General features: G+C 37.4%; 1 protein-coding gene across 7 annotated transcripts in view; it reads right to left on the minus strand.

Moving 5' to 3' along the window:
* The window catches only part of JADE3 (jade family PHD finger 3), a 201,285-nt gene that overhangs the window by 37,147 nt on the left and 138,250 nt on the right, over nucleotides 1-25,888 (minus strand). For 5 of the 7 annotated variants that reach the window (XR_013482761.1, XR_013482760.1, XR_013482759.1 and 2 more), the window contains 2 exons: nucleotides 15,793-15,950; nucleotides 6,076-6,266 (listed from right to left, as the gene is read on the minus strand). Coding sequence is in view for 1 of the 7 variants with exons in the window: in XM_078146310.1 (XP_078002436.1) it covers nucleotides 6,076-6,266; nucleotides 15,793-15,950 (349 nt within the window). In the remaining 6 variants the exon portion in view is untranslated. The remainder of the gene's footprint in view (nucleotides 1-6,075; nucleotides 6,267-15,792; nucleotides 15,951-25,888) is intronic. The other 2 variants (XR_013482763.1, XR_013482764.1) reach the window with 1 other exon arrangement.

Genomic DNA, 25,888 nt, shown 5'->3' on the forward strand with positions numbered 1-25,888 from the left:
TAAGCTATACATCTTTGAAACTCTCTAGGGACTTGGTTTCTTCACTTATAAAATGAGAAAGTAGATAATTTCTAATGTCTGATATTCTGGGATTCTCTCATCAGAAGTACTCATCTGTTTTGTGAATTGAGGGTTCATATTGTCACGTTGCTTATCAGAGCGTACATGAAAGACGTAAATCAATCAAAAAAAGCAATCAACAAGTATTCATTAAGTGCTTATACAAGGCACCATAGGAGACACTGAAATGCTAGGTGCTAAGGATACAAGTATAAAAAAATGGGGGAAAAAATTTACACCAAAATGACAATGCATCTAACTATTAAACTAAAAATCTCAAGATGAAATGTAGGAGCTTTGAGAAGGATTAAGTGGTCTGAAAAAGACCAATGTGGAATTTTTCTGCAGACCTTAGATCCTTTTAAAGGGGTGACACCTACCTGGTTGACCACAGGCCTAACTGAAATACACCTGAAACAGCACGAAGGCAATGTATATGAACTGATAATCCTGTCATCAAACTTAACCCTGAATCAAAAGAGAATTAAAAGGAACTAGACCCAGCAAAACTATGCAAGGTCAATCTGAAATTCCCAGGTGAGAACATGGTAGAATACATTTATAAAAAGTCCCTCCAGCCTTGGTATTTCTTCTCCACTTCCCAGAATAAATTCTTGTTATATTTGAAGATTCCTGAGATACCTTCAGTGATCTTTTGTGAAGCTCTCTAACTTGACTATTCAGAGAAGAAACAATTCTCCCCCCAGCATGAAAGACAGAAAGGGAGGGAGGGGAAGAGGGGGAAGAAAGAGAGAGAGAGACAGACAGACAGACACAGAGACATAATATAGCACAAATACTATTTCAAATACATATCTAATATGGGAAAGTAGGGAATGATAGCCATAGCTACATATTTTGAAGTTTGAAAAAATATATTTAAAAAATGAAGAGAGTAGGCAGTGTTTGGCTTATCTTTCTGTTACTTTTTTTGCAGGTGAAAGGCGATTTTGAGATGATTGGATTCTGGCATGGAGAGCAGCTCAGTGCACTTGTTTGCTCTTCCACACATTTCCATGCACTCTCTCTATGCAGACTTGTGAGTGGGCAAAGATGGGCTTACATTCTCTCTTTCTGCTTCTCCACCTCTTTTTTTCCCTCTCTCTCTGTCTCTCCTTCCTCCCTTCCTTTCTTCCTCTCTCTCCTTTCCTCTTTCCCCCTATCTCTGAATCTCTTTCCTCTTCTCCCTTCTTTTCTACAGGTTGGAAGAACCGGAGAATTTCTTGCATTTTTTTGTGTGTCCGGGAGCCCAGTAAGAATAATCAAAGAGAATCCAAAGAAGAGGTCACTTTATTACTCTGTCCTATCTTAGCAGGGTATTTGCACTACAAATTGGAGTCTCCATTCCTGCCTTGGGTATTCTGTCTGTAGGTGTGTCTTCTTCCTCTTGTGAACCTTAGCTCTGAACAGCTCTTTCTGTATGTTTTGTCTGCCTGACTTCATGGTGTAAGTTGTTAATGTTAAGTCTTCATTTGACTAGTATTGGATTGACCTAATTCCTATTTTGATAGAAAAAAATGTGTCCCCAATACATGACAAACCTAGATTTCAATTTTATATACTTGAAAAATTTACACTCTTGCTTTCAAAGCTGGTCCCATGAAAGTATGAGTTTTTGGTTATAAGAGACTAAGGGTCAGTATTACTAAAGCTAAAACTTCCCACGGTCTTAAGGCTCTTGGAATATGTACAAAAGAAGCACATGTCCATGAGAGGAAAATGGCCTAGAGAATGCCCTTAAAGACATTACAGTAAGAGGAGTATTGCTAGGGGAGGAGGCAAGAAGAGGAAACAAATGGCTGGCTAGGGAATAAGAAACAAGAATCCAGTGATATCCTGGGAAATGGAAAGAAGGGCTGGATCTTTCCTCCCCAGTAATTCCCTAACCTATAATGAAAGAGCTACCTAGAGACAGATGATGACCCTCAGATGAATTTGGACATAGTTTCTCAGGAAAAAAAAAACAAACCCCAAACTATTGTCCATAGCTGGAGAAGATTCAATAGACCATCCTGTGGAAGAGAGCAATGGAAAAGTACTGAGCCCCTTAGTGCAATCCATGGAAGAGAGAAGGTAATTGATTAGAACTGGAGCCTGTGGGGTTGGGACGTGGCAGAATGAAGAGCCAAATCCCCAAAGTCCCTGAGACTGAAGGATTAGAGCAACCAAAAAGACATTAATTGTGTAGTCTTAGATACTGAGCTAAAAGTTTTTTAAAAGGTTATTCTTTCTGTTCTCTTTTCCTCTGTATTCCAGACACAGGGGAAACAACTAACTTGACATTCATTTGTGATAAATGGGACTGTAACATCAGGGAGCTATTTGTAAAAGCTTAAACTTCTCCTTGGTATATTTTACTCAAGTTAAGAGCAAGTATTCAAAATGGACAGTAGGGGGCCCTCACCCAATTTTCAGGGATTGGCTGATGGCATTTAGTCTAGTGCTTGATTATAATGTAATAAGAGCATTACTGGAGGCGGGCCACTTTATGAGGGGGTTTGCCTCTAAATCCCTAAACACCAGAAGTACAAACAGCTGCTTGACACACAAATTAAGAAGTGTACATTAGCACAGTATAGTGGAAAGACCACTTGACCAAGAAAGAGGGGGCCTAGGAATCAGGAAGTATCTATCTCTGTAAACAAGGACAAGTCATTTTACCCCTATGAGGCTCTGTTTCTTTATTTGTAAAATAAGGGGATTGGGCTAGATGATGTTAAAGGTCTTCTAGGCAGAAAAATTACAATCTAGGCTTAAATCATTCTGGTTCCTATCTAAAGCAGTTATTTCCCTTATGGTCCCCTGTCTCCTTTGAAAGTATATCATTGAACCTGAGTTCAAATCCAACCTCAGACACTTGACATTTATTAGCTGTGTGACCCTGGGTAAGTCACTTAACCCCGAGTGCCTTACCAAAAAGCAAGGGAAAAAAAGTATATCATTGAAATTTATAATCTGGCATGTTTTAATAACCAGAGCAATAAAATGATTAAAACCATGCAAATCTTTAGGGCAGGGAAAGTACAGGCTTTTGACAAGTTTTCTCAATAAGCATAACTCAAGGAAATACAATGAAAAGATTGTCTGAGAAAGTCTCTGCCTCTGTACTACTACACTTCCCCTCTCCCCTAATTGAGGATAGTACAATTTAAAAAATTATTCTGATATGCAGTTTCCAAACTCCAATATTTTAAAATGGGACACTTTCTATAACAAGTCAAATTTTATGAAACATTAACAAGTAATCAGAAGAACTTGCAAAGTCATTAGCTGATCCTTCCCCATCCCTAACCCCTAAGTCAAAATTTTTTATTTTATCTGTGTAGGGAATTCCCAGGGAAGAAACACAAAACACCCTCTACCAATGTGAATCTCGTATCAGCAGCTATTCTGCAACTTATAATCTTTGAGAGATGCTTGAAGCACTGTGACTTGGTAAAAACCTCAGAGTTCAGCAGGTGTCAGGTAGCACTTGAAACCAGGTTTTTCTGATTCTGGGGCCAGTTTTCTATCCTCCCCATGTACCTCTCCTGAAGGGTTAACTTTTGAGCCAAATATGCCAAAAATAAGAAACATTCTATTTATAAAACTTTGAGTGCCAATAATGACACAAGTTTTTCCTTTGTATGTCCTATTTGCTCCTCATTTTCTTCCTAAACACCTTTGTTTGTTCTTATCCTTATACACACTAGTCCAGCTGTTAAGCTTCCCACTGCAGATGTTTTTGAAGACTACACTTTTTTCCTTTGTTAGCAAAGGTAATGAGTAGGTAGGAGTATATGTGTATTTACTCTAGCACATTCTAAACTTAGGACTCAAGTTCTCAAGCAAGAACACGAAGATCTAAAACAACTTTACTTCAGCATAATACTTGGCATATAGCAAAAAATATTCCAAGAAACTTCAGAATTCCACATAAGCCATCTTTTTACTTTCAGGCCACTTATAAGAGCCCCCTCCACCCAAAAAGCTGCTAATTCTGAAGTGGAAAATTGAGCAGGCCTTATTTATATATATTTGTATATAAAGTAAATTATACATTAAAAAATTTTTCATATATAATTACCTAAAATCCTGGATTTCCAATTCTGAGACTGAATTACATGACAAAGCTCCTTTGCCATTTTTTCTTTAACATTTATGACATGTTTCAGAGGCAGTCAGGTATAGCACATATAGAGTGCTGGGCTTAGGGTCAGGAAGTCCTGTATCTAAATTCTACCTCTGAGTAGCTGTGTGATTCTGGGTAAGTTATTAACACTCTCAGTGACTGAGCCAACTCCCTAGAAATTATCTATTAAGTCTTTGATGAGTTTCGATCTGTATTGGTGAAGGGATTTGCTCTGAATTCTTGTAAATCTTAAGCATCCTATAATCCCAATATGATATTATTAACTAGAGAGTGGGATTTGGTATATAGGCTGTCTATCTTGGACCCCACCTATGGTGTCCACTTCAGTTATTAAAGTAAGAAAGGGAACCTCATCAAAAAGTGAAATCATGTCAAGGCCAGAATTACAGTGAAGTTATCAATAAATAATGAAGTTATCAAAAAAGAGACAGGGTGACAGAGTGGGCAAAGAGCTGGTCTGGGAGCTGAGAACACTTGGATTCATGTCTCACCTCTGACAGCTACTGGCTATGTGACCTTGGATAAATCACTCAACCTCTCAAAACTGTAAATTGCAGAGGAGGTGTTAACCTGGGTTGACAGAAGGAGTTTTCTCACTAGGGAGTTCTCTATGTCAATGAAATCATAGGTCCTGTCCCTAGCCCTACTAATAAATACTACCTCTACAAATACTAATCTGTTGCCACTGATTATCCTCCCTCATATCATGATTTTTCCTTTTCACGTCAGCTTATAAAACTTCCTATGTAAACACCTATCTCAAATTCATCCTAGGATCTTCTCTACCCTAGTGGAAGGCTGGGCTAGGATATAGACTGACTTATATAATCCCCAAATTAAAATCTATTAACATGTTATTTGAATTTCTGAGCTTTAAAAAGAAATGAATAATTACTGATGCATCTAAAAAGATAACTGTGTTAGGCACTTAACCTTTTCGTTCAGACAGAAAGAGTCCTATCATCTTCATTAAAAAATCATCAGTCTTTATGTCACTAACATTTCACAAATGTGCACAGCTAACCCCACTCATCCCCCCCTCCCCAATAACCTCATTAGGAGGAAAGACAAACATACCTAGCTCTTTAGGGACATCCCAATGGCCTCAAGATGCTGTCTAAAATGGGGGTCAAGTCTAGTTGCCTAAATAGTGGAAGTGACATGTGCATGCATGAAGCTAATCCCGTTAGACAAGTTCTAATCATTCTTTTTGGAATTCTGACTTAAAGCATCTTAATCTCATTCTATGTCTTTGACCCACACCATGGTGAAAACTAATTTTAAAAATTAAAATGAATTCACAGTTATATTTTCAGATTGAAAAATGTTAAGAAATATTTTCATGCTCTCCTTGAAATAATTAACAGAGCACTTTGGATTATAGTATATGTCTTATAGGCATAATATGCCATACATATATATAGAAAGCATTTATCTTATATATCTTAGAAGCAATCTAGTCCATGGAAACTAAAACCTAGAGAGGTTAACTGATTATCCTAAGTCATATAAGTAGTAAGTAGCAATGTGTGTATGTATGTGTCTGGGTGGAGGTGTCTATGGGGTGTGTGTGTGAAGATTCTTTAAAACTAAGGCTGACAATCTCTGATTTAGCTATTTTACCTGTGTCTTCTGCCATAATACTGAGTTTAGGGAGCTAGTTAAGTGTTTGAGTAGAAGCTCTGCATTTAGGCACAAAGCTGAAACAATCCCTTCAGTTAAGGCAACCTCCAGCTTAACTGCTACTCTGAGTCTTTCTCTCTTGTATTCTTTCTCTCCCGATTTATACAATCCATGTTACAAATAAGGAGATGAAGGTCAGTGTGGCCAAAACAAAACCTTTGGTTATATTATAGTGCTGACTCCACATAAGATGCATCTACCCATTTCTTTGAGCTCCTCATTGAGTTCTTGAAGCCAGAAAATGTCCATGTCATCCAAGTCATAGCGACACACTGACTCTGCCAGCTCGAGGATATTGATGTAGCCTGGTTCTGGGGGCTCCTGGCTGGAGCAATGGATGTACTTCCTGGGCCGAATATACAGTACTTCTTTCACCTTCTCTGAGACCACCCTAAACATGAAGAAGAGAATGGCATTAATGAGACTTAGCAAATAAAAGGTTACATGTACTGACGGATGATGATCCTAACAAAACATGTATCAGAGGCTCTCAAAAGGTTATATAACAGAGTCAGGGACCCCTCTGGCACAGATGCAATGAGGGTTTTATTCCACCTCTCCAAGAATAGACAGTATTCCATTAGAAAGTAATTTGTTCTTGAAATTTCCATCATTCTGCTTCTCATGTAGAAGGATAAAATTTACCTTGAACATGTGAAAGGAATCATAGGTTCCTATTATGCCCCACATTTTTATTTTTTTTTTGGCTTTTTGGTGAGGCAGTCGGGGTTAAGTGCCTTGCCCAGGGTCACACAGCTAGTAAGTGTCATGTGTCTGAGACTGGATTTGAACTCACATTCTCCTGACTCCAAGGCCAGAGCTCTATCCACTTTGCCACCTAGCTGCCCCTCTGCCCCACATTTTTATAAAGCTGCTGTGACTCAAGAGCCATGCCTGCACATGGGAAAGATGTCTTGGAAAGGGACAACTTGGAAGTGGATGATAACTTCTTAGTGGAGAAACCAGACCCCTCCAGTGAAGTGTTTAAGCTAAATGTGGTCAAGAACAAGAGAAGCGATATCACCCAATTATATTCTGTCCCGATAAGATTACATCTATAATAGATAATATGTTTAGTTTTAAACACAATATTTTAGAAAGGACACTGATAAACTGGATTTTGTCTATAACCATGAGGGACTTTATTCCATCAAGGACCAGGTGAAACAGCACAGACTGTTTCATGTGGAGCACAGTGCCTGGCACATGGTAAGCATTAATAAATGATTCTTGACTACTTGAATGTTTAGATACTTTACAGGCTAATTACAGTTAGGATCAGAGAGGTGCCTTTAAATACATGAAGTATTATCATATGGAAGAGGGATTCGACTTGTTCTGCTGTGTCCAAAATGGTATTCTAGGTTTGAAAGGTGGAGGCTACAGAGAGAAAGATTTCAGATCCAGAGAAGGAAAAAGTTCCTAACAAAGATGGCTGTCCAAAAATGAAATGTACTGCTTTGGGGAGGGGTACCGACTTGCTCATTACCGCAGGTTTTAAGTGGAAGTTAGATAATCATAGGAACACTGATTTAGATCTATAAGAGGCTTTCTAGTCTAACTCCTTCATTTTACCAACACGGAAAGTGAAGCTCAGAAAGTGATCATGAGGGTGGTAAATGGTAGAGCTGGAATTTCAACCCAGGTCCTTGGACTTCAAATCTAGGGGTCTTTCTGTTTCTTGGAGATGTTGAGAAAGTAATTCCTGTTCAGGTGTGGGGTTGAACTACAGGACTCTGAGCTTCCTTTCAAACTCTATATTTTATCATTCAGGTTCTGACACTTACTAGGTAATGAAAGGAATGTGGGCAAGTTATTTCACATCTTTGAGTCTCAGTTTCCTCTTATGTAAAATTGAGAGAATTATACTTATGTTATCTATTTCACAGGGTTATTGTAAAGAAAGTTCTTTGTAAACTCTAAAGCATACAGAGATAAGAATTATTAGTCTTATTGACATTATGAACTACTCTCTTTCATCACAAGAGGAGATTTCCAACATGGAGAATAAGGCTTGCAGTCAGTGCCTGCTCTCCGTGAATGATTAGCAATAGCTTGATATCCAAGGCCAGGAGCTCTTTATAAGACTAAGGTTGCTTTTGTTTATTTGTTTGTTTGTTTTTATTTTTTCTGCTAGGCAACTGGGGTTAACTAACTTGCCTAGGCTCATACAGCTAGTTAGTGTCAAGTGTCTGATCTTGGATTTGAACTCAGGTCCTCCTGACTCCAGGGCTGGTTCTCTATTCACTGTACGGCCTCAAGACTTAAGTTTTATAGCAAAGTAAAGTATCCCACAATTTTCTCTCTAGGAGATTCCTAAAGCAAACAAGGCTTTCCTTTCACTTATTCACTAACAGCCAAAGCAAAGGCAACTGAGGTGAAGTGGTTAAGAAAAAAAGGGGGGGGGCTGTTAGCATCAAGTTTATTGATGCCACTGACTCACTTTCCAGAGACACCAGAACATGTTACTACCAGAGGATGTGGAATCTTCTTCACAAGTAACTTTTAAAAATAGGACAGAATAACCCACAGATATGTGTTCTCCATCCCCACCACCCACATAAATTTCTCACTGGTTGCCTATTCTCCCAGTGTCTCAAGAGCATTTTGAGCAGTGAGGAAAAACAAGCAGTCATCCAGTCTGGCATTTTCTCATTGTGAAGTGCTATATTTCTGAGGCAGGGATATGGTGATATCTGAGATAGCTATATGGCACAGTGGACAGACCACTGGGCTGGGAATCAAATCTGGCCTCAGACACTTACTAGCTGTGTGACCCTGAGCAAGTCACTTAACCCTCTCTGCCTCAGGAGAAGGAAAATGAGCTGGAGAAAGAAATGGCAAACCACTCTATCATCTTTGCCAAGAAAACTCCAGATGGAGTCACAGAGAGTCGGACATGACTGAAAAACAACTCAACAAAAATAACAAATGGCGATGCATACTGGCCTACAATTATGATGTCTTTTTTCACTGCCAGTTAAACTCTGAGTAGCCCATTCTAAGTATTATCACTAACAAGTCTGTGTGAAAAGATCAGTAGATTCAGAGGCAGTAGACCTTGGTTCAGGTCCTCAGCTGTGCTAATGGCTCCCTTAGAAAAATCATCTTTAAAAATGGACCTGTTTTACAGAGTTGTTGTGAGGATCATTTAAGATCATATATCATCAAACATTCTGTAAATATAAAGGACAATACAAGATAAGCTATTAGTATAATTACAAATTTCAAGTCAGCCAAGTTGGGTTGTACAATGGATAAAATATTGGACAGCTACTGAGTCAGGAAGACCTGAGTTTGAAACCTTACTCAGATTCTTACAAGTTGCTGCATAAGCATGTGTATGAACCTTGCATATAAGTCTGCTGTATAAACCTTTCTTAGTTTCATTTTCCTCCTCTATAAAATAGGGATAATAACAGCACCTAGCCCACAAGGTGACCTGAGGATCAAATGAGATAACACATATAAAGCTATTTACAAACCTTAAAGCACCATGTCAATTCTATTATTAATGATATTTAATGATATTGTCAATAGAATATGTATACAATATAAAGACTGACTCACTGAACTGTTACTATCTTTCTCCACTAAGAGAAATTAGGAAGTCCTTAAAAAATGAATGCATTTTGCATTGATATTCTAGAGGCTAGGTTGATAAAAAGGAAACAAGCCCTAAACATATTATTCCTGGCTCTTATATCTTATGAAGAAGCAACCTTTCAAGTAACTCCCTTAGATTTTAATTAGTATTTTTAAGTCAAAACTAAACAATATGTATTTGCCATATTGACTCCACGTGGATCACATACCTTTGTAGCATTGCCTACTTCCAGCTAGAACCAACAAACAATAACTTCAGTTCTGGAAGAATCTTAGTGGAGTAGCAATTGAAAATTCAAGGCAAAGCCAGAAGGCAGTACCCCAAACTTGCTACTTAACATTGCTTAGACACATATAACCTATATGAGATTGCTTGCTGTCTTGGGGAGAGGGGAGGGAAAGGAGGGAGAAAAATTTGGAACTCAAAATCTTTCAAAAAAATGAATGTTGAAAGTTGTTTTTACATGTAATTAGAAAAAATAAAGTACTATTAATAATAATAATAATAATAATAATAATAATAATAATAATAATAATAATAATATACTTTGTTCAAAGTCACAAGAGGGAATGCAGTCTTGGGGTGGGGGCGGTCTTTACCTGGGAGCCATGAATGTGGTATTTAAAAATATATTTTGATAAATGTATTTTAATATAACTTATTTCCTTTGCAAAAAACCCCAATAAAATTAACATTGCTTAGTAATAAAATCATACCAAGTTCTAGAAAATATAATAAATAAAAAAGTGCAAATGGGTTTTTTCCCATTTATTGGTCAACTTACTTTTTAAATATTGATATTGTGAGAGTCAAAATAAAATCTGTAAAGTAGGCAGTAGTGTTATCTAAGCTGGTTTCTCAATTAAATACACAGTACTTTGGATAGAATACAAAAGGCACTTAAAAATATTGAATGAAAGAACACAACAGACCACCATAATCCTCTTTTGTGTGCACACTAAACTAAGTAAAGGGAAACAGAGTAGGGTGGCTTAGTAGAATGAGAAACATGGCCCTCTCACAAAGTCTCCATGTAGAGCAGGGGTTCTTGACCTTTTTTGTGTGTCATGGAGCCCTTTGACAGTCTAGTGAAGCACATTGATGACTCTTCAGAATAATGGTGGGTTTTTTTTAAATAATTGAAGAAATTCCAAAATTTCAGTTAGAGATTATTTAAAATAACAATGCAATTTTTTCCCAGGCACTCTCAGGGAGCCTCTGAAATCTATTCATGGGCCCTTTGGAACTACGTGGAACCTGATCTATAGCATAAAGATTACTACATAGAAAAACAGCTTGTGGTAGAAAATGTATGATTAAAATAAACTGTAGGGATCGTATAATTACATTTATATTACTGAAAATCATATATTAACCAAAACATAATTATTTGGGATTTATTTTTAAAACTGTCAAGGTGATAGAGGAAAGAAAACATTATAAACCTATGATTTAAGCTTCTCATATCTAACTCAATGGATAATTAAACATACACATTTTATTACAGGCAATGAAAAAAAAAGAACAAATTTTCATATTTTTAAAGTTTTACAAAGTTTCCATAATACAAAAAGAGTATTATTTTACACAATATCCCTGACCCCATACACGTGTAATTATGGGTTTGTCTAGTATTCCTTTAAGGTAAAAACTTTTTTTAAAAGCATATATAAACCAATTACTGAGTATTTGTTTATTCTACAGCACGTTCTTTAGTTTACTTCCTCGCCTTCCTCAGACTTATCTTTGTCCTTCATTATGAGAAAATGGGAGCAGGTTTCAGTTCCTATAGAAACAAGAGGTTCTGCAGTTCAAATTTACGTCACCATTTTGTAAAGCAGCAAGTAATGGGGCCATGAAATGGAAGATATTTAATGAGAAAGCCTTTATGTTGACTAAAAATAAATAGGCACTATTTCCTGAAAAATGAAACTAAAACATGCCAAACTTCCCTTGAAGTGGAGTGACAATTAGAAAATATTATAAAACCATTTTATAAACTTTGATCCAGTTTCAATCCAATTAGGACAAACCAAAATAGCAGTATTACTAATAATAACAGCAGCAGCAGCAATGTATTACTATTAAAGCACAAAGATTCTTTTCCTGACATTTTGTAGAACTCTTAAAATGGTGTGTCACACTTGCTATTAATCACCACCCCCTCTACCAGATTTTAATTTTGTTAACATTTTCCCAGTAGAAATGGGGAAATCAATGGTAGAAAGCATAATCTAAGAAATGTCCAAACTCAAATTTACATTTTATCCAGGCTAACCAGAAAAGATCAAAATAAAACAATACAGTTTTCAATTGTTCTTTAGTTTTCATTATTTTTCATTCACTATAATCAACTACTCTTGGCCCTGCCTCATTAAAGATTTTTCAAGGCAAGATTAAAACAAATTATATTAATTCAAAAGGAAAGTCATCATGTTTTAAATGCATAATGATCCATGCTTCCTAGAAAGATGAGAAAAAATAAATTCTTAAAGTGAACACTTCATCATACTGAGTGAGGATATTAAAGTAGATAATATTAATTGAGAGCAAGAAAACTAAAGGAATCATTCTGATGATGGATGCTATTTTCCTGTTTTAAAAAATGGAGTGGACTTTAAATTCATCCTCCTTACATTCTTTCTTTTTCAAAATTAAAAGACAGTAGTGATGTGCTGTTTATATGAAAAACATCATTATGCCTGCCTTTTTAAAAGAGAACCCACATTTTATAGAGAGAGTAAAGTTTTAGGGGAAAAATATCTAAAAATGTAGACTCTTACTTTGGGAAGGAAGGGTAATTTTTAAAAAATACACACCTTCACCAATAGGAAGTTCTTTAAGAGAATAGGATGGGTTGAAGGAAGTGAATTATTTTAAGAAAGAGTATTTACAAAAGATGTTGGCAAACAACTGCATTTTACTGGGTCTAATAATGTATCGGAGAGGTGGGTCAACATAATAAATAAATGGAACTGTGCTATGTTAGCATCTGTGCACTATTGATATCTTAGGAATCACCACGGCACTTAGGCATGTTACTCATGGAGTTGCCAATAACCATAAATTTCTTAGCATATAATTCCCTTAGGTCCACTAGCACTTGACTTGTTATTATCTAAATTATTTAGAAACCACTTACATATTACATTATAAAAACAACTTAAACAGATATAATACTTGCCTTCTAGAAGTTTGTAGCTTAAGGTACATCACAGAAATGCAGACCAATATAAAAAGACATACTTGCACTGATGGTGGCAAAATGCACACAGTCATGTGTAAATGCATGCATGTCTTCTGGTCCAAGATTGTTTCATTGTGTAGTGGGGACTAAGCAATTATACACTGTCAGAATGGCATCTGAATATGAAAAAGTACCACTTTTTTTTTTAGTTCTCTGAAAAATACATGATTTATGAAAAATACACATACTAGAAGATGACATGCAATGGACATGGAAATTCTAAATAACAACAAGAATTTTAATACCATATTAATATTTATACGCCACTTAATTTTTCAAAGCATTTTCACGTTTCATATTTGATCCTCATAATAACAACCCTGTGAGATAGGTTGGGAAGGTATTATTATTGTTGTTGTTGTTACTCTTTTACCAATGAAGAAACTGAAAACACAGCAAGATTAAAAGATTTCCTCAAGATCACTCAGCTAATAACTGCCAGAGTTGGGATTCAAAACTCAGGTATTCTGATCTCTTTTTAAGTACTCTTTCCATCACTGCCAGGATTAAAGCCTAGGAGGTTTTCTGATCCCCAGTCCAGCACTCTCTTCGCTACCCCATGCTGCTTCCCTTGGTATGTTGAATATGGGGTTTCCAATATACTCAGGATGTCTTCAGGGATATCCATATAATAACTTAAGAAGGACATTTTTTAATGCAATTGTCTGGCTGAGAAGAATCCTTTTTTTCCCTAATGTATTCATTCTCCTCTAAAAACCAAAACCACACTTTCAAGAGCTTACAATGGGATAGGGTTTAACACCTTTACTTAGATAAAGACAGAAAATTGGGCATATTAAGTAATATGCTTATACCCATTTTTGACCCAGAGTCTCCTACCTCCACTTTCTCTCACCCATGTTATTTATTTATTTATTCCTTCACTCGCTACCTATCACTTGACCCTCTCATCTATTAATTTGTGGGTCCTGTTATGCTTTTCACCTCTCTCTTTTTCTCTCTTTCCTGTTCCTGTCTCCATCCTCTCACTTCCTCCCTCTCCCCTTTCTTCTCCTTTTTCTCTGTGTCTCTGACTGTTTCTGTCTCTCTCTCCCTCACCCCCTAGAACTTTTTTATTTCTGTTTTTTTTGTCCTTTTTGCTCACCTTGCATTTTTTTTCCTCTTTGCTACTTCAATAATGGCTTAGCTAATACAAGTTTCCTTCTGGCCAGCATCCAGAATTCCTTCCCTTTCCTGACCCTACAGTTACACTGATGTTTACTCCAAACACGTATTGTTTTAATTGGAAAGTTGCTTGCACCCTGAGTCTTTCCTTTCTTTGCCAGCCAAGTTCTGGCTTCTTAGTTCTCATGCCTAGGCATGACTCCAGGTTTCTATTAGGCTTTGCACAGATACTACTTCTGTAAAGAACACACACATGCTTTCTTTCCCAATCCCTGCACATCTTCCATACCGCTCAGGCAATACACACCACACTATGCCCATTATTGAGATCCTGGGAGCACAGACTGGCAATACAGAGAAGAAAAAAAGAAACATTAGGATTTCATTTTCTTGGCAGTAATGCAGACATTAGGGAAAAAAATGTTTACAGGAACCATTGATGCCTCAAGTACACAATTATACAACATGATGACCTCAGTGAAATATAACTAGACCGTCAAAATATCACCAAGTTTAAATGTGGAAGCAACAGTCTATGAAATTAGTCTCAAAACCCTTACGGTGAAGATGTTACCTCCACAACACTACATAAGTACTGTGCGGTGGCACGAACACTATTTGTTTACCTAATGGTAATCTTGTTTAATGGACCTCTGCATTCTTTCATGTGTATAACTGCTAGTTTCTTTGATGGCAACACCACTGGGCAAATTCAAACTTAGTTGTCCTTATTCTCAAGTAGTTACTAACAGCTTCAGACCAGTCTCCAGACAAGTTTCAGGCTGTGAATTAGCTAATAATATAAGCCTAAATAACTAAACCTGGCTTTGTGAATTACCCTATAAAGATTAACTTCAACTGTCTGTAGGTTCCAGAAGATTGGACAAAGACACAAAAGCCAGTTCTCCATCTCTTACAACAATATCTGAATGGAACTTTCATGTGACAGTCCTACCTATTTTAATGCCTTGTTCCAAAGCCTAAAAAGGAAAAAACAAATTACAAAGCTCAGTTTGGCTTCTATGAAGTAATGATGATGTGCTGTGCAAGACAGGAACTGGGCCTGGGATTTCTGAAAATCTGGATGTTCCAGACATGAAACTTAAATCCATTAGCTTAGATTTGGCCTTACGGAGAGAATTGACAGCTTTATTGTTTATAGTACTAACCTTCTTGCAGATTCTTAAGATACTGTTCATTTTGTCCCTATGCTCAAGGCTACAAGGAACCCACCATTGTACTGGCTGACAGAAACATGGTGATCTTCTATAAAATTCTGCAACACTAGACGGGAGGACTGCATCTTATAGCACAATTCTTACTGTTTTGCCTCAATTTTTTTTTCTTCAACAGAGGGGGGAAAAACAAAAACAAAACAAAAAAAAAGGAAGAGTAACAAGACAACTATCAAGAAGATCAAGTCCATATGTTTACTAAGAAATACATATTTATATATTTAAGAAGGGGGAAGTGAAGGAAATAAACAGTGCCTACAATGTGTCAGGAACCATGTTAGGTCCTTTACAACTATTACCTCATTTGATCCTTACAACAATCCTGTGAGGTAGGTGCTGTTATTATTATATAGTTAAGAAAGCTGAGGCAAACAGACATTAAGGGACATGCTCAGGGTCACATGTCAGTAAGCATCCGAGGCTAGATTTGAATTCAGGTCTTCTTGACTCCAAACCCAGCACTCCATCTACTATGCCACCTAGCTGCCTCAAGAGTTGTTTAAAACTGCAAATGTAGGAATGGATTTTAATTTTAAAGAAAAATAATTTCTATAGGAAAACAGAAACATTTCAACTTACATTTTACCAGTCTGAAATTTGGACTATTTAAAATGGCAAAAAGTTTTAAGTCTTCAGAGCAATGTGCCCTTAGATAGCCACAAAAGCTGCTATACCCTAGTTAAATGTGCAAGCATGCAAATACCTGAGAGAAGGCTGTGGAATAGTGTCTGGACTGGCTGGTACCTGAACACCCTTTTCCCACTCTTCTTTCCATGTATCAGCAAAGAGGTAATATTCATCTGGATTAACATGATGTGAATCTGGGAGTTTCATGGCACTGATGAGGTCCTTCCGGAATACCTATGATGAAACAGCAAACAATATGAGAGAAAAATGATCATGTCACTGGGGAAATGATGAGGACTGCCTTAATATCTTCCATAGAAACACTCCTAACATCATGAACAATGTTTATTTGCAAAGGATTTGAAGTATGGGTATATATAATCTAGCATCCCCCTAAATTTTACTATTATTTTTTAATCCAATTTTTTTTCAGTCAACAAAAAACTTCCTCTTTCACTCTCACCATCTCTGTGGAGAAAGAACAAAAACCAAAACCCCCGTTGTAAACATACAGTCAAGCAAAATAAATTCCCACATTGGCCATGTTTCTCCCCTCCCCACCAAAAAAAAGTCTCAATCTACATTCTGACCATATCACCTTTCTATTTAGAGAGCTTTAGAAAGAAGAGGGTACTTTCTCTGCTGGACATCCATATATTTGAATACCTCAGACTTAGGGGAATTGTGGTAGAATAAAAAAAAAAGACTTCAGTGCAGAGGTCAGCACACTATGCTTTCCTCCACCAAATTTGGGCTGCTGCAGAGGTCAGCACACTATGCTTTCCTCCACCAAATTTGGGCTGCTGCTGGGAAATAAGAATGGCTTTTACATTTTTAAAACAATAAAACTTTATTTACAAATGTAAAAACTATTCTTAGCTTATACAAGGACTATAGTTTTCTGACTCCTGCTTTAGAGCATCAAATTTAATATATATTAGGCTAAATTCTGTTTCTATTTCTATACCTCCTACTTGTTAGCTGAGGGCCCCAGGAAACTCATTCATTCATTAAATAAATATTTATTAAGTATTATGTGTAGAATGATTCATTTCAACAAACATTTATTAAGCGCCTACTATATGCTCTAACCTACTACATAGGAGCCTGTACTTAACTTTTGATCAAGGGCCCAGAATTTAACCTAACTCATGTGAGCTCTCTCTAAAAAACAGGTGTTCTTATTTTCATATTTAATCAGCAAGTATGTAATAAATACTTGCAATGGGTCTAGCACTTTGCTAAGGCACTGGAACCATGGGAAATACAAAAGAAGGATAAGACTTACAAGGAGTCTGCTCACAAGGAATGTATTGTCTAACTGGGAAAATTAAGACACACATGAAAACACTAAGAGGACAATCTAAGATAGCCCATGCTCTTTGCAGTAACAAGGAGATTTCAGGCATTTTTGGTTTCCTGTTCTTATAGGAAATTTGAAGACGCTGGTAACGGAAGGTACAAGGCAATATGGGTTTACCTGCCCTAGCAACTAGAGTGACTCTAGAAATGGGAGTTGCTGTTGTTCATGATCAATTCTTTGTGACCCCATTTGGGGTTTTCTTGGCAAAGATACTGAGTGGTTTGCCATTTTCTTCTCCAACTCATTTTATAGCTGAGGAAACTGAGGCAAGGAGAGTGAAGCAACTCGTCCAGCTAGTAAATGTCTGAGGCCAGATTTGAATTCAGGCTGACTCCTGACTCCAGGCTGGGCACTCAATGCATCATGGCGTCACTTAGCTGCCCCAGAAATGGGATAGTTCCTATTCTCTTGTCACTACCATTTCTAGGGAAGACCTAAGTAGGAAAATGCGAATCAGATTTTCAAATGTAAGAGCCAGAGGAGATCATCTTCAGAGATCATCTAGTCTAAGTGATTGGTTCAAAGTTATATAGCTAGACCATGGCCACAATAGGAGCAGAATAGAAAGCTCCAGGTTCCCATCCTAGTACTCTTTCCACTTTCTCTCTCTCTGAAACCTTTATGCTGTTGTGGATTACAGGAACCCCAAATGACACTCCCAGAACTCTGAGCTGTGCCAAAGTGGAAGGAACCTTTTACTCCCTTTTCCACATGGAAGCAAAAAAGGCTCTGGGTGCTCTTTTTACTTAATCTATCAGACCCAAAAATCAAGGCTACAAGAAAATTTAAAAGCATTTCAGGCCAAACTGATGACCAGGCACTTACCCATGATATAATTTATCATTGTACTATTCCTCTTTCTCTAAAACTGATTATTGCTGTATGAATAGGATACAATACTGTATTAAGAAACTGAATCTGAAAATTGCACAGTTAAAATTTGGTCTCTTATGTGATGTTAATTATATTCATCATCTGCAATCTAATGAGCTATCATTGATTTACTTCTTCATTTTATACTATAATGATTTAATGAACAAAGCTGAAATCCAGATTTCTTAATTCATACAGGGACACTCTATTTGCTCATTTGACCAACAAGTTCTAAGAGCACTAGCTTGTATTTAATCAATAAAGGTGACTTTGAAAGAACTTTGATCTAAAAGTAAGAGTTAAATCTCATGTCTTCCACAGTTCTTAGTTCAGTCACATGGTAGAAGCCAGTATTACTGGCTCACTACTTTCCAAACCAGTACAAGGTAAGAGATCTTTTGAAGTCTTTGAGACGGATTATAGAGTTAAACTTCCTGGGAGCCTACGGTTTGGTTGGTTAAACCCACTTTGAGGTGCTCTTGAGTTACACTGTAAATCCCACAACTCCCAGTTTCTCCAGGAATCACATTAAGGGCATGGCCATCTGTTCAGGTGCTCCAAATGACAAATAAGTTGAAAATTCAGCATTTTCCATTCCACAACTTGTTGTTTCACTGTGTAATGTATGTGAATCTATTTATTGTTTAAGAATAGGTTAATTGTCTAGGCAGTGGGTTAGAGTCAACTAAAAGTGGTGGGTTAAAGTTCCACTAAGAAAGAAAAAAAATAGGAAATGGAGTATCCAAAGCTGAGAATCTGTCTTAAACTTTTTTTAAAGTTTCCAAAGCTATGAATTTGATAAAGGAAAACCTGCACATTATACTGATGTCTCAAAAGTCTTTGCGGAGTTTTAAGCTTCAAGAGTTTAAAATTACACTAAGACCTTTGGGATTGCCTGTAGGAATGTCCACTATAGATACAAAACTTGCAAATTCTTAGATAAAAAGGGCGGGTGTATTAGAGATATTCAGACTAAAGTTTCCTCAAGGATTATTTAATCTAGAAAAAAAAATAGATCAGATAATTAATTATTCCATTAAGCAAAGCCTTTAAATACTAAGGTTTCAAAGTAATAAAGGGTGTGTGGGTAATTTTCTTTGCCTACAAAGAACTGGTATCTATAGACACCCAGAAACAAGCTACTCTACCCCCAGGGTCTTGAGTTTTTTTCCCTAATCTTGCTATGAAAGATTATCTACATTACTGATTACATAATTAATTGTCCCATTATTGAGTCTCTTTTAGTTACCAAAGGACCTGTTTCTGACCAGTATACTTTCTTACTGTGTCCCATATCCAATATCAGTCAGAGACTTCTTTTATAAATTAAAGGACACAAGTTCCCTAATTGATAAATGGTCAAAAGATATGAACAGACAGTTTAAGAGGAGGAAATCCAAGCTATAAAAAGCAATATGAAAAATTCTCTAAATCACCAATAATTGGAGAAATGCAAATTAAAATAATTCTTAATTTCTATTTCACACTCATCAGATTTGCAAAGTTGACAAAAAAGGAATATTACACATGCTGGTGGGGCTGTAGGAAAACATTATCATTAGTACACTGTTGGTGGAGCTGTGAATTGGTCCAATTATTCTGGAAAGCAGTTTGGAACTATTTCTCAAAAGTTATTAAATGGTGCATACCCTTTTATGTAGGGATACTATACACCCCAAAGAGATCAAAGACAGAGGAAAAGAACCTTATATGCAAAAAATACTTACAACAGGTCTTTCTGTGGTGGTAAAGAATTGGAAGCTTGAGGGAGTGCCCATCATTTGGTGAATGGCTGAACAAGTTATGGTATATGAATTAGATGGGATAGAAAATATGAAGTGAGTGAAATAAAAAAGGAGTAAATTGAAGCTGAAGAGGAGTAAAGTGAAATAGAACAGGAGTGAGGTGAATAGAACCTGGAGAATAATTTATGAAACAATAACAATATTGTAAAAACAAACAATCCTAAAAAACTTAATAACTTTGATTAATGTAATGACCAGCCATGGTTCCTGAGGACTTTGATGAAACATGCTACCCGGTGCCTGACAGAGAAGTGATGGATTCAGAGTGCATGTTAAGACATATTTTAGAGGATGTGGTGGGGAATGGATAATGAAAGAATTTTTTTGGCTTGACTAGACATATTTGTTACAAGGACTTTTTCTTTCTTTTCAATAAGGGGGGAGGGGAGGAGGAAAGAAGGAAGATTTTGGCTAATTAAAAACAAGTTATGTGGCATAATCAATTATAACCTATATGGATTCTATCTTAAAGCTCCAAAAGGAAACAGAGTCTGTTCTCACAATTCTTTAGGAGCTGTCACCTTGACCCTTAGTACCTATTCTCAAGCAAATTTCACCTTGCCTATGGTACCAACAGGAAAATGATGCAGGGTAAATTAATGGCTTAGCCAGTTGGATTCAATTGAATCCAGTCAAGCCCTGGGTATACACTAATGACAGAAGAAAAAGGAGATAGATAGTAGGTCAATCATTACTTCTTTTCTGGGGAAAAAAAAGATATTATTGTTTCAACCATTAGCCCTTGCAATACCATATTTTGACAGTTAAGACACCTGGCAAGGCTGTGTTATTGCCTAAGAATTAAAACAATTTTTAATTTTGTGGGTTTTGCCTACTTTCCCAGTAGCTCCTAATCTTGCTACTTACAGTACCTATTATTTCACAGCTGCTAATCTGTATATTGCATTTTTGTCTATCCCTATTCACTCTAAGAGCTAGTATCTGATTATAAACCTACTATCCAGTATACTTGAACAAGACTGGCACAAATCCACATTGAATCCTCTTTCCTCTTTTCATGGATATCAAAGAAAACAGCTAAATGACCTATGTTTCTCAGCCACACAATCCTTGATGAGCACATAGGCCAATATTTTTCTTGTCTCCCCATCTCTAGGAGCCCAGAATGTGCCTTCCTTACATCTGCTTACTGTCCTTGACTCACCAAGAAAGGTGAGAACTTCACCTCACTCTCATCAATTGAAGTAATCCATAGAGTCTCTTGCCCAGGCACTGTGTCCTACATGGCTAACTACTGCCAAGAGCATTGGCCTGTGCCTCAGTTGTTAAACCTTTATTTATTTATTTATTGTTGCTTTTTGTTGAAGCAATCTGGGTTAAGCGACTTGCTCAGGGTCACACAGCTAGTAAGTGTCAAGTGTCTGAGGCCACATTTGAACTCAGGTCCTCCTTGGTGACTCCAAGGCTGGAGCTCTACCCACTATGCCTACTAGCTGCCCTTAGAGAGACTTAAGTTTACCACTTTAATCTAAGTACCTTGAGAGTAAGTCTGCCTTTACAACTGTTAAGCAGCTTTAGGATAATACAACTTCTCCAGACCCTTTACCTTACATTGCCTGAGAAGGAAGTAGTTGTACCTGATGGCCTAAACTAGACATACAGAGACAAATTTTATCTGGGACCTAACCTATTCTGGATTAGGCATTGGTTATGTCGTTTTGGTCCTGCTCCCCAAACTCTGATCATTGGCAACTGCTGCCCCATTTGTTGAAGTCTCAGAAGTGCACATTTTTCAACCCTCAGTGTTGTTGTTCCCATTAAAGATTAAAATCCAATATCTTTCCAATGCCTGACTAATAATAATAATGAGACCATTTATATAGTGCTTACTATGTGCCATGCCCTGTGCTAAGTGCTTTACAAATATTTTCTTAACAAATATTTTGATTCTCACAAAAAACCTGTGAGGTAAGTGCTATTATTATCCCAATTTTATAGTTGAGGAAACTGAGGCAAACAGAGATTCAAGTGACTTGCCCAGGGTCACACAGCTAGTCAAAGTCTAAGGCATGATATCAAATAGTGCTGTTACAATCAGGTCATATCACGATGATCATACGTTAAGTTGTACTTAACCTGCCTACCTATTCTCTTCCCCTCCCGATGGGTAACCTAATGGCTATCTTACTAAACCTGAAAATGATCTGAAAGACACCCCATGGGAGAACCCTGACCTTGCCCTGTTTGGCAAAGGCTCATGCCATTTCTGTTTCCTAGCTTCCCTGGCTTCTCTCAGCCTTAGGTTAAGTCCTGCTTTCTGCAAAAGCCTTTCTAGGTTTTCCTTAATCTTAGTGCCTTCTCAAGTCAAATTTATAAGAATACAAGCCATTCCCCAATTGATAAATGGTTGAAGGATATGAACAGGCAGTTCTCAGATAAAATTAAAGCCATCTATAGTCACATGAAAAAAAATGCTCTAAATCACTATTGATTAGAGAAATGCAAATCAAAACAACTCTGAGGTACCACATCATACCCATCAGATTGGCCAACATGGCAAAACAGGAAAATGATAAATGTTGGAGAAGATGTGGGAAAATTGGAACACTAATGCATTGTTGGTGGAGTTGTGAAATGATCCAACCATTTTGGAGAGCAATTTGGAACTATGCCCAAAGGGCTACAAAAATGTGCATACCCTTTGATCCAGCAATAGCACTTCTAGGGCTGTATCCCAAAGAGATCACAAAAATGGGAAAATACATACATGTACAAAAATATTTGTAGCAGCTCTTTTTGTGGTGGCAAAGAATTGGAAATTGAGAGGATGCCCATCAGTTGGGGAATGGCTGAGCAAGCTGTGGTATATGAATGTAATAGAATGCGGTTGTGCTATAAGAAATGATGAGCTGGAGGACTTTAGAAAAACCTGTAAAGACTTGTATGGACAGATGCTGACTGAAGTGAGCAGAACCAGGAAAATGTTGTACACAGTAAGAGCCACGTTGAGCAGTGACTATTGTTGATATACTTAGCCCTTCTCAGCAATGCAAGGATCTAAGACATTTCCAAAAGTCTCATGATGGAAAAGGCTATCCATGTTCAAAGAAAGAACTATGGAGTTTGAATGCAGATCGAAGCTTTTTTTCTTCTATTTTGTTTTGTTTTCTTTTTCTGGTGGTTCCTTCTATTGGTTCTAATTCTTCCTTACAACAAGACTAATGTGAAAATATGTTTAATAGGAATGTAAATGTCTAGCTTATATCACATTGCACGCCATCTTGGGGAGGGAGGTTGAGAAGGAGGGGGAGAAAATTTAAAACCCAAAAGCTTATGGAAGTGATTGTTGATAATTCAAAATAAATTAATAAAAAAGAAAAAAAGAGAAAAAATCATAGTGCTTTCCCCTAAGACACTCTCAAATTGATCCTGTTTATACGTTATTTGTACACAGCTGTTTTCAAGTCATCTTCCCCATTAGACTTTAACCTCTTTCAGTTGGGATTGTGTTTCTGACTGTTTTTTTTCTGTCCTCTGCACTTAGCACAGTGCCTGGCACATAGAAAGTGCTTTAAAAACCTTTGTTGTGGGGCAGCTAGGTGGCACAGTGGATAGAGCACTGGCCCTGAAGTCAGGAGGACCTGAGTTCAAATCCAGCCTCAGACCAACCACTTGACACTTACTAGCTGTGTGACTCTGGGAAAGTCACTTTAACCCCAATTGCCTAAAAAACAAACAAATAAACAAAAAAACCCCTTTGTTGACTTGACAGAACTAGTCCTTTTTGCTCTGGTTATGCTATTCATACTTTGTATGAAATCCTAGAAAGTGGTCTGTTGCTAAATGTATTCCCTGCTCAGGCTACTGAACAGGTTGCATTCATCACAGCCTGTACCTTAGCCTCAAGCAAATCTGTCATATTTTACATAGATACTTGCTATGCTCGTGGTGTTCTATATGATTATAGATAATTTTGGAAAAGAAAAGTTACAACTCACTTGTGTAGGAGCCTATATTTAGTGCTTTTGTAAGCAGCTTTATGAGTCTTCTGAAATTGCTGTTCACCAAACTACAACTGATGAATTCTTGTAGAAATGCCCTGACAGATGTGAACTTCCGGTAATCATAAAAGATTATGGCCAAACTTGGTTCTTCTAAAAAGCTTCCCAGCAAAGATTTTAAAAAGTATGTGATGAAGCAGTGATCAATAAAACTAAAGGGAAATACCAGGAAGCTCCTCCATTCCAGCCAAGACTGCACAAAAAGATGGCCAGAAGCCGGAAGGCAACCAAAGTGGGGTCGAGTCAGGCGACTCGATAAATGTGATGATGTCTGTTAAACATGGCTCAGAATCAGTGAGATCTTGGCCCTGGACTTTACAAAATGCAACAGGGAACAAAGCCAGTCTCTGGTAGACCTCCACGGCACAAGAAGATGGGGACAGGAGCCTGTGCAGGGTACCCTCCAAGAGCCCAAACTCTAGCATGATCTCTAGTCAGGGCTACAGCAGGAGACAAAAACCAGCTCCAAGGTAGAGGGAGATGGAGTGGTGCACTGGCAACTTGCAACAGGAGGCTCTCCAAAGGTTCCTGAATCCACCATGATTTCTAATATTCAGTGGTTACATGAGAGGTTCAAGAGACAGAGAAGTCAGTGTGATCTCTGATACATGCAGAGGGCAGGTCATAGCTACAGCAATAGACAAAAAGCCAACTCGAAGTTGGGGGCTGTGTGAATAGATGGAGGTGGGACTGAGGCCAATGCCTACATTGAGTCACCAAAAGATGGGAGGAAGAAGCTAAGGATTGAAACAGCAGTGGAAGGAGCCTAGTCCCAGCTCTGGGCATCAAGTAGGGAGGAGGTTAGCGGGAGGGACCAGAAGCTAGTCACACATCCAGAACTGTGGCATAACAGTAGCACAGACAGTGATATTTAGACCACAGAGGGGACAAGATCAAGGCCTAGACAATTCACTCAAGACTTCGAGAGAAGGCAGAACCTGACCCCAGTACAAAGTCTAGATCCAGGGACTGAGGCTGAAGTCATGACTTAACAGAAGAAAACTAATAAAATGAAGAAATATTATGCATCAAGGGAAGCCTAAGAGGTAAACCCAGAAGAGAGTAACTCTACAATAAATACTAGTAGTAACTTGAGGGAAAGCATCTTGGCCACAAGGGCTAAAAGTGTGTGTGGAAGAAATGGAGTAAGAGATTAAATGAAATTAAATTAGTACTGCTGAGGAAAAAATAGATGGTTTAGTGGATGAGGCATTGGACTTGGAGACTGGACGTTGGACAATAACTAGCTATGCGACCCCAGGCAAGTCATTAAAGCTCCTGATGAGTTAGTTTATTCATCTCTAAAATGAGGGAGTTGATCCTGATGGCTTCCTTTCATTTCTAAATCAATATTCCTAGGATCCTAAAAAAATAATAACTTAGAATAGAAGGTATGACATCTCACCCAAGTAGTAAACTCCCTAAAAAAGAAAATGGAGGAAATAGTAGTAAATGATTCAAATGAGATAACAAAAAATATTAGGACAAAGTTATGAATGAAAAAATCAGAAGAATGTGTAAGATAGCTATCAAAAACAAATGATTTGGGGAAAAGATCAAGGAAAGATCATTTAAAAATCACTGGACTCCCTGAAAATTATGACCAAAAACATCTCTGGATATCAAAATTTAAGAGATCATAAACGAAAACTGCCCATATCTGTGAGAATCAGAAAGCAAAAACAGAAAAGATCTCTAAAACTCTAAACTGAAAATACTAGAAACATTCTAGTCAAAATCAGTCAAAATCCAGAGCTTCCAGGCTGACTCAAAGGGGACTCCCAGCCATACTAGCAATGCAACAGCCAGAAAACAGTTCTTTTTCCCCACCAGGGGATGCCTCTCACCTAGGTAGGCAAATTAGGGGAACACTAGGCCCCTCAAGGCATAACAACACGGCAAAAGGGTCTAAGATGCAATTGCTCATGGTGGGGCTGTGGTTATAAATCTAAAAATATAATTTTACATAATTTATTTGCATATTCAATGTCATACAAATCAATCTTAGCAAAGAGTTAATCTAATGAACTAGAAAAAGCAATAACAATTCATCAGGAGGAACAAAAGGTCAAGAATCTCAGGAAATCATGGGGGGAAAGTTGGAAGGAA

This window comes from Phascolarctos cinereus, unplaced genomic scaffold (assembly GCF_003287225.1).
Source record: "Phascolarctos cinereus isolate Bilbo 61053 unplaced genomic scaffold, phaCin_HiC Scaffold_726;HRSCAF=1367, whole genome shotgun sequence".
NCBI classification, from domain to species: domain Eukaryota; kingdom Metazoa; phylum Chordata; class Mammalia; order Diprotodontia; family Phascolarctidae; genus Phascolarctos; species Phascolarctos cinereus.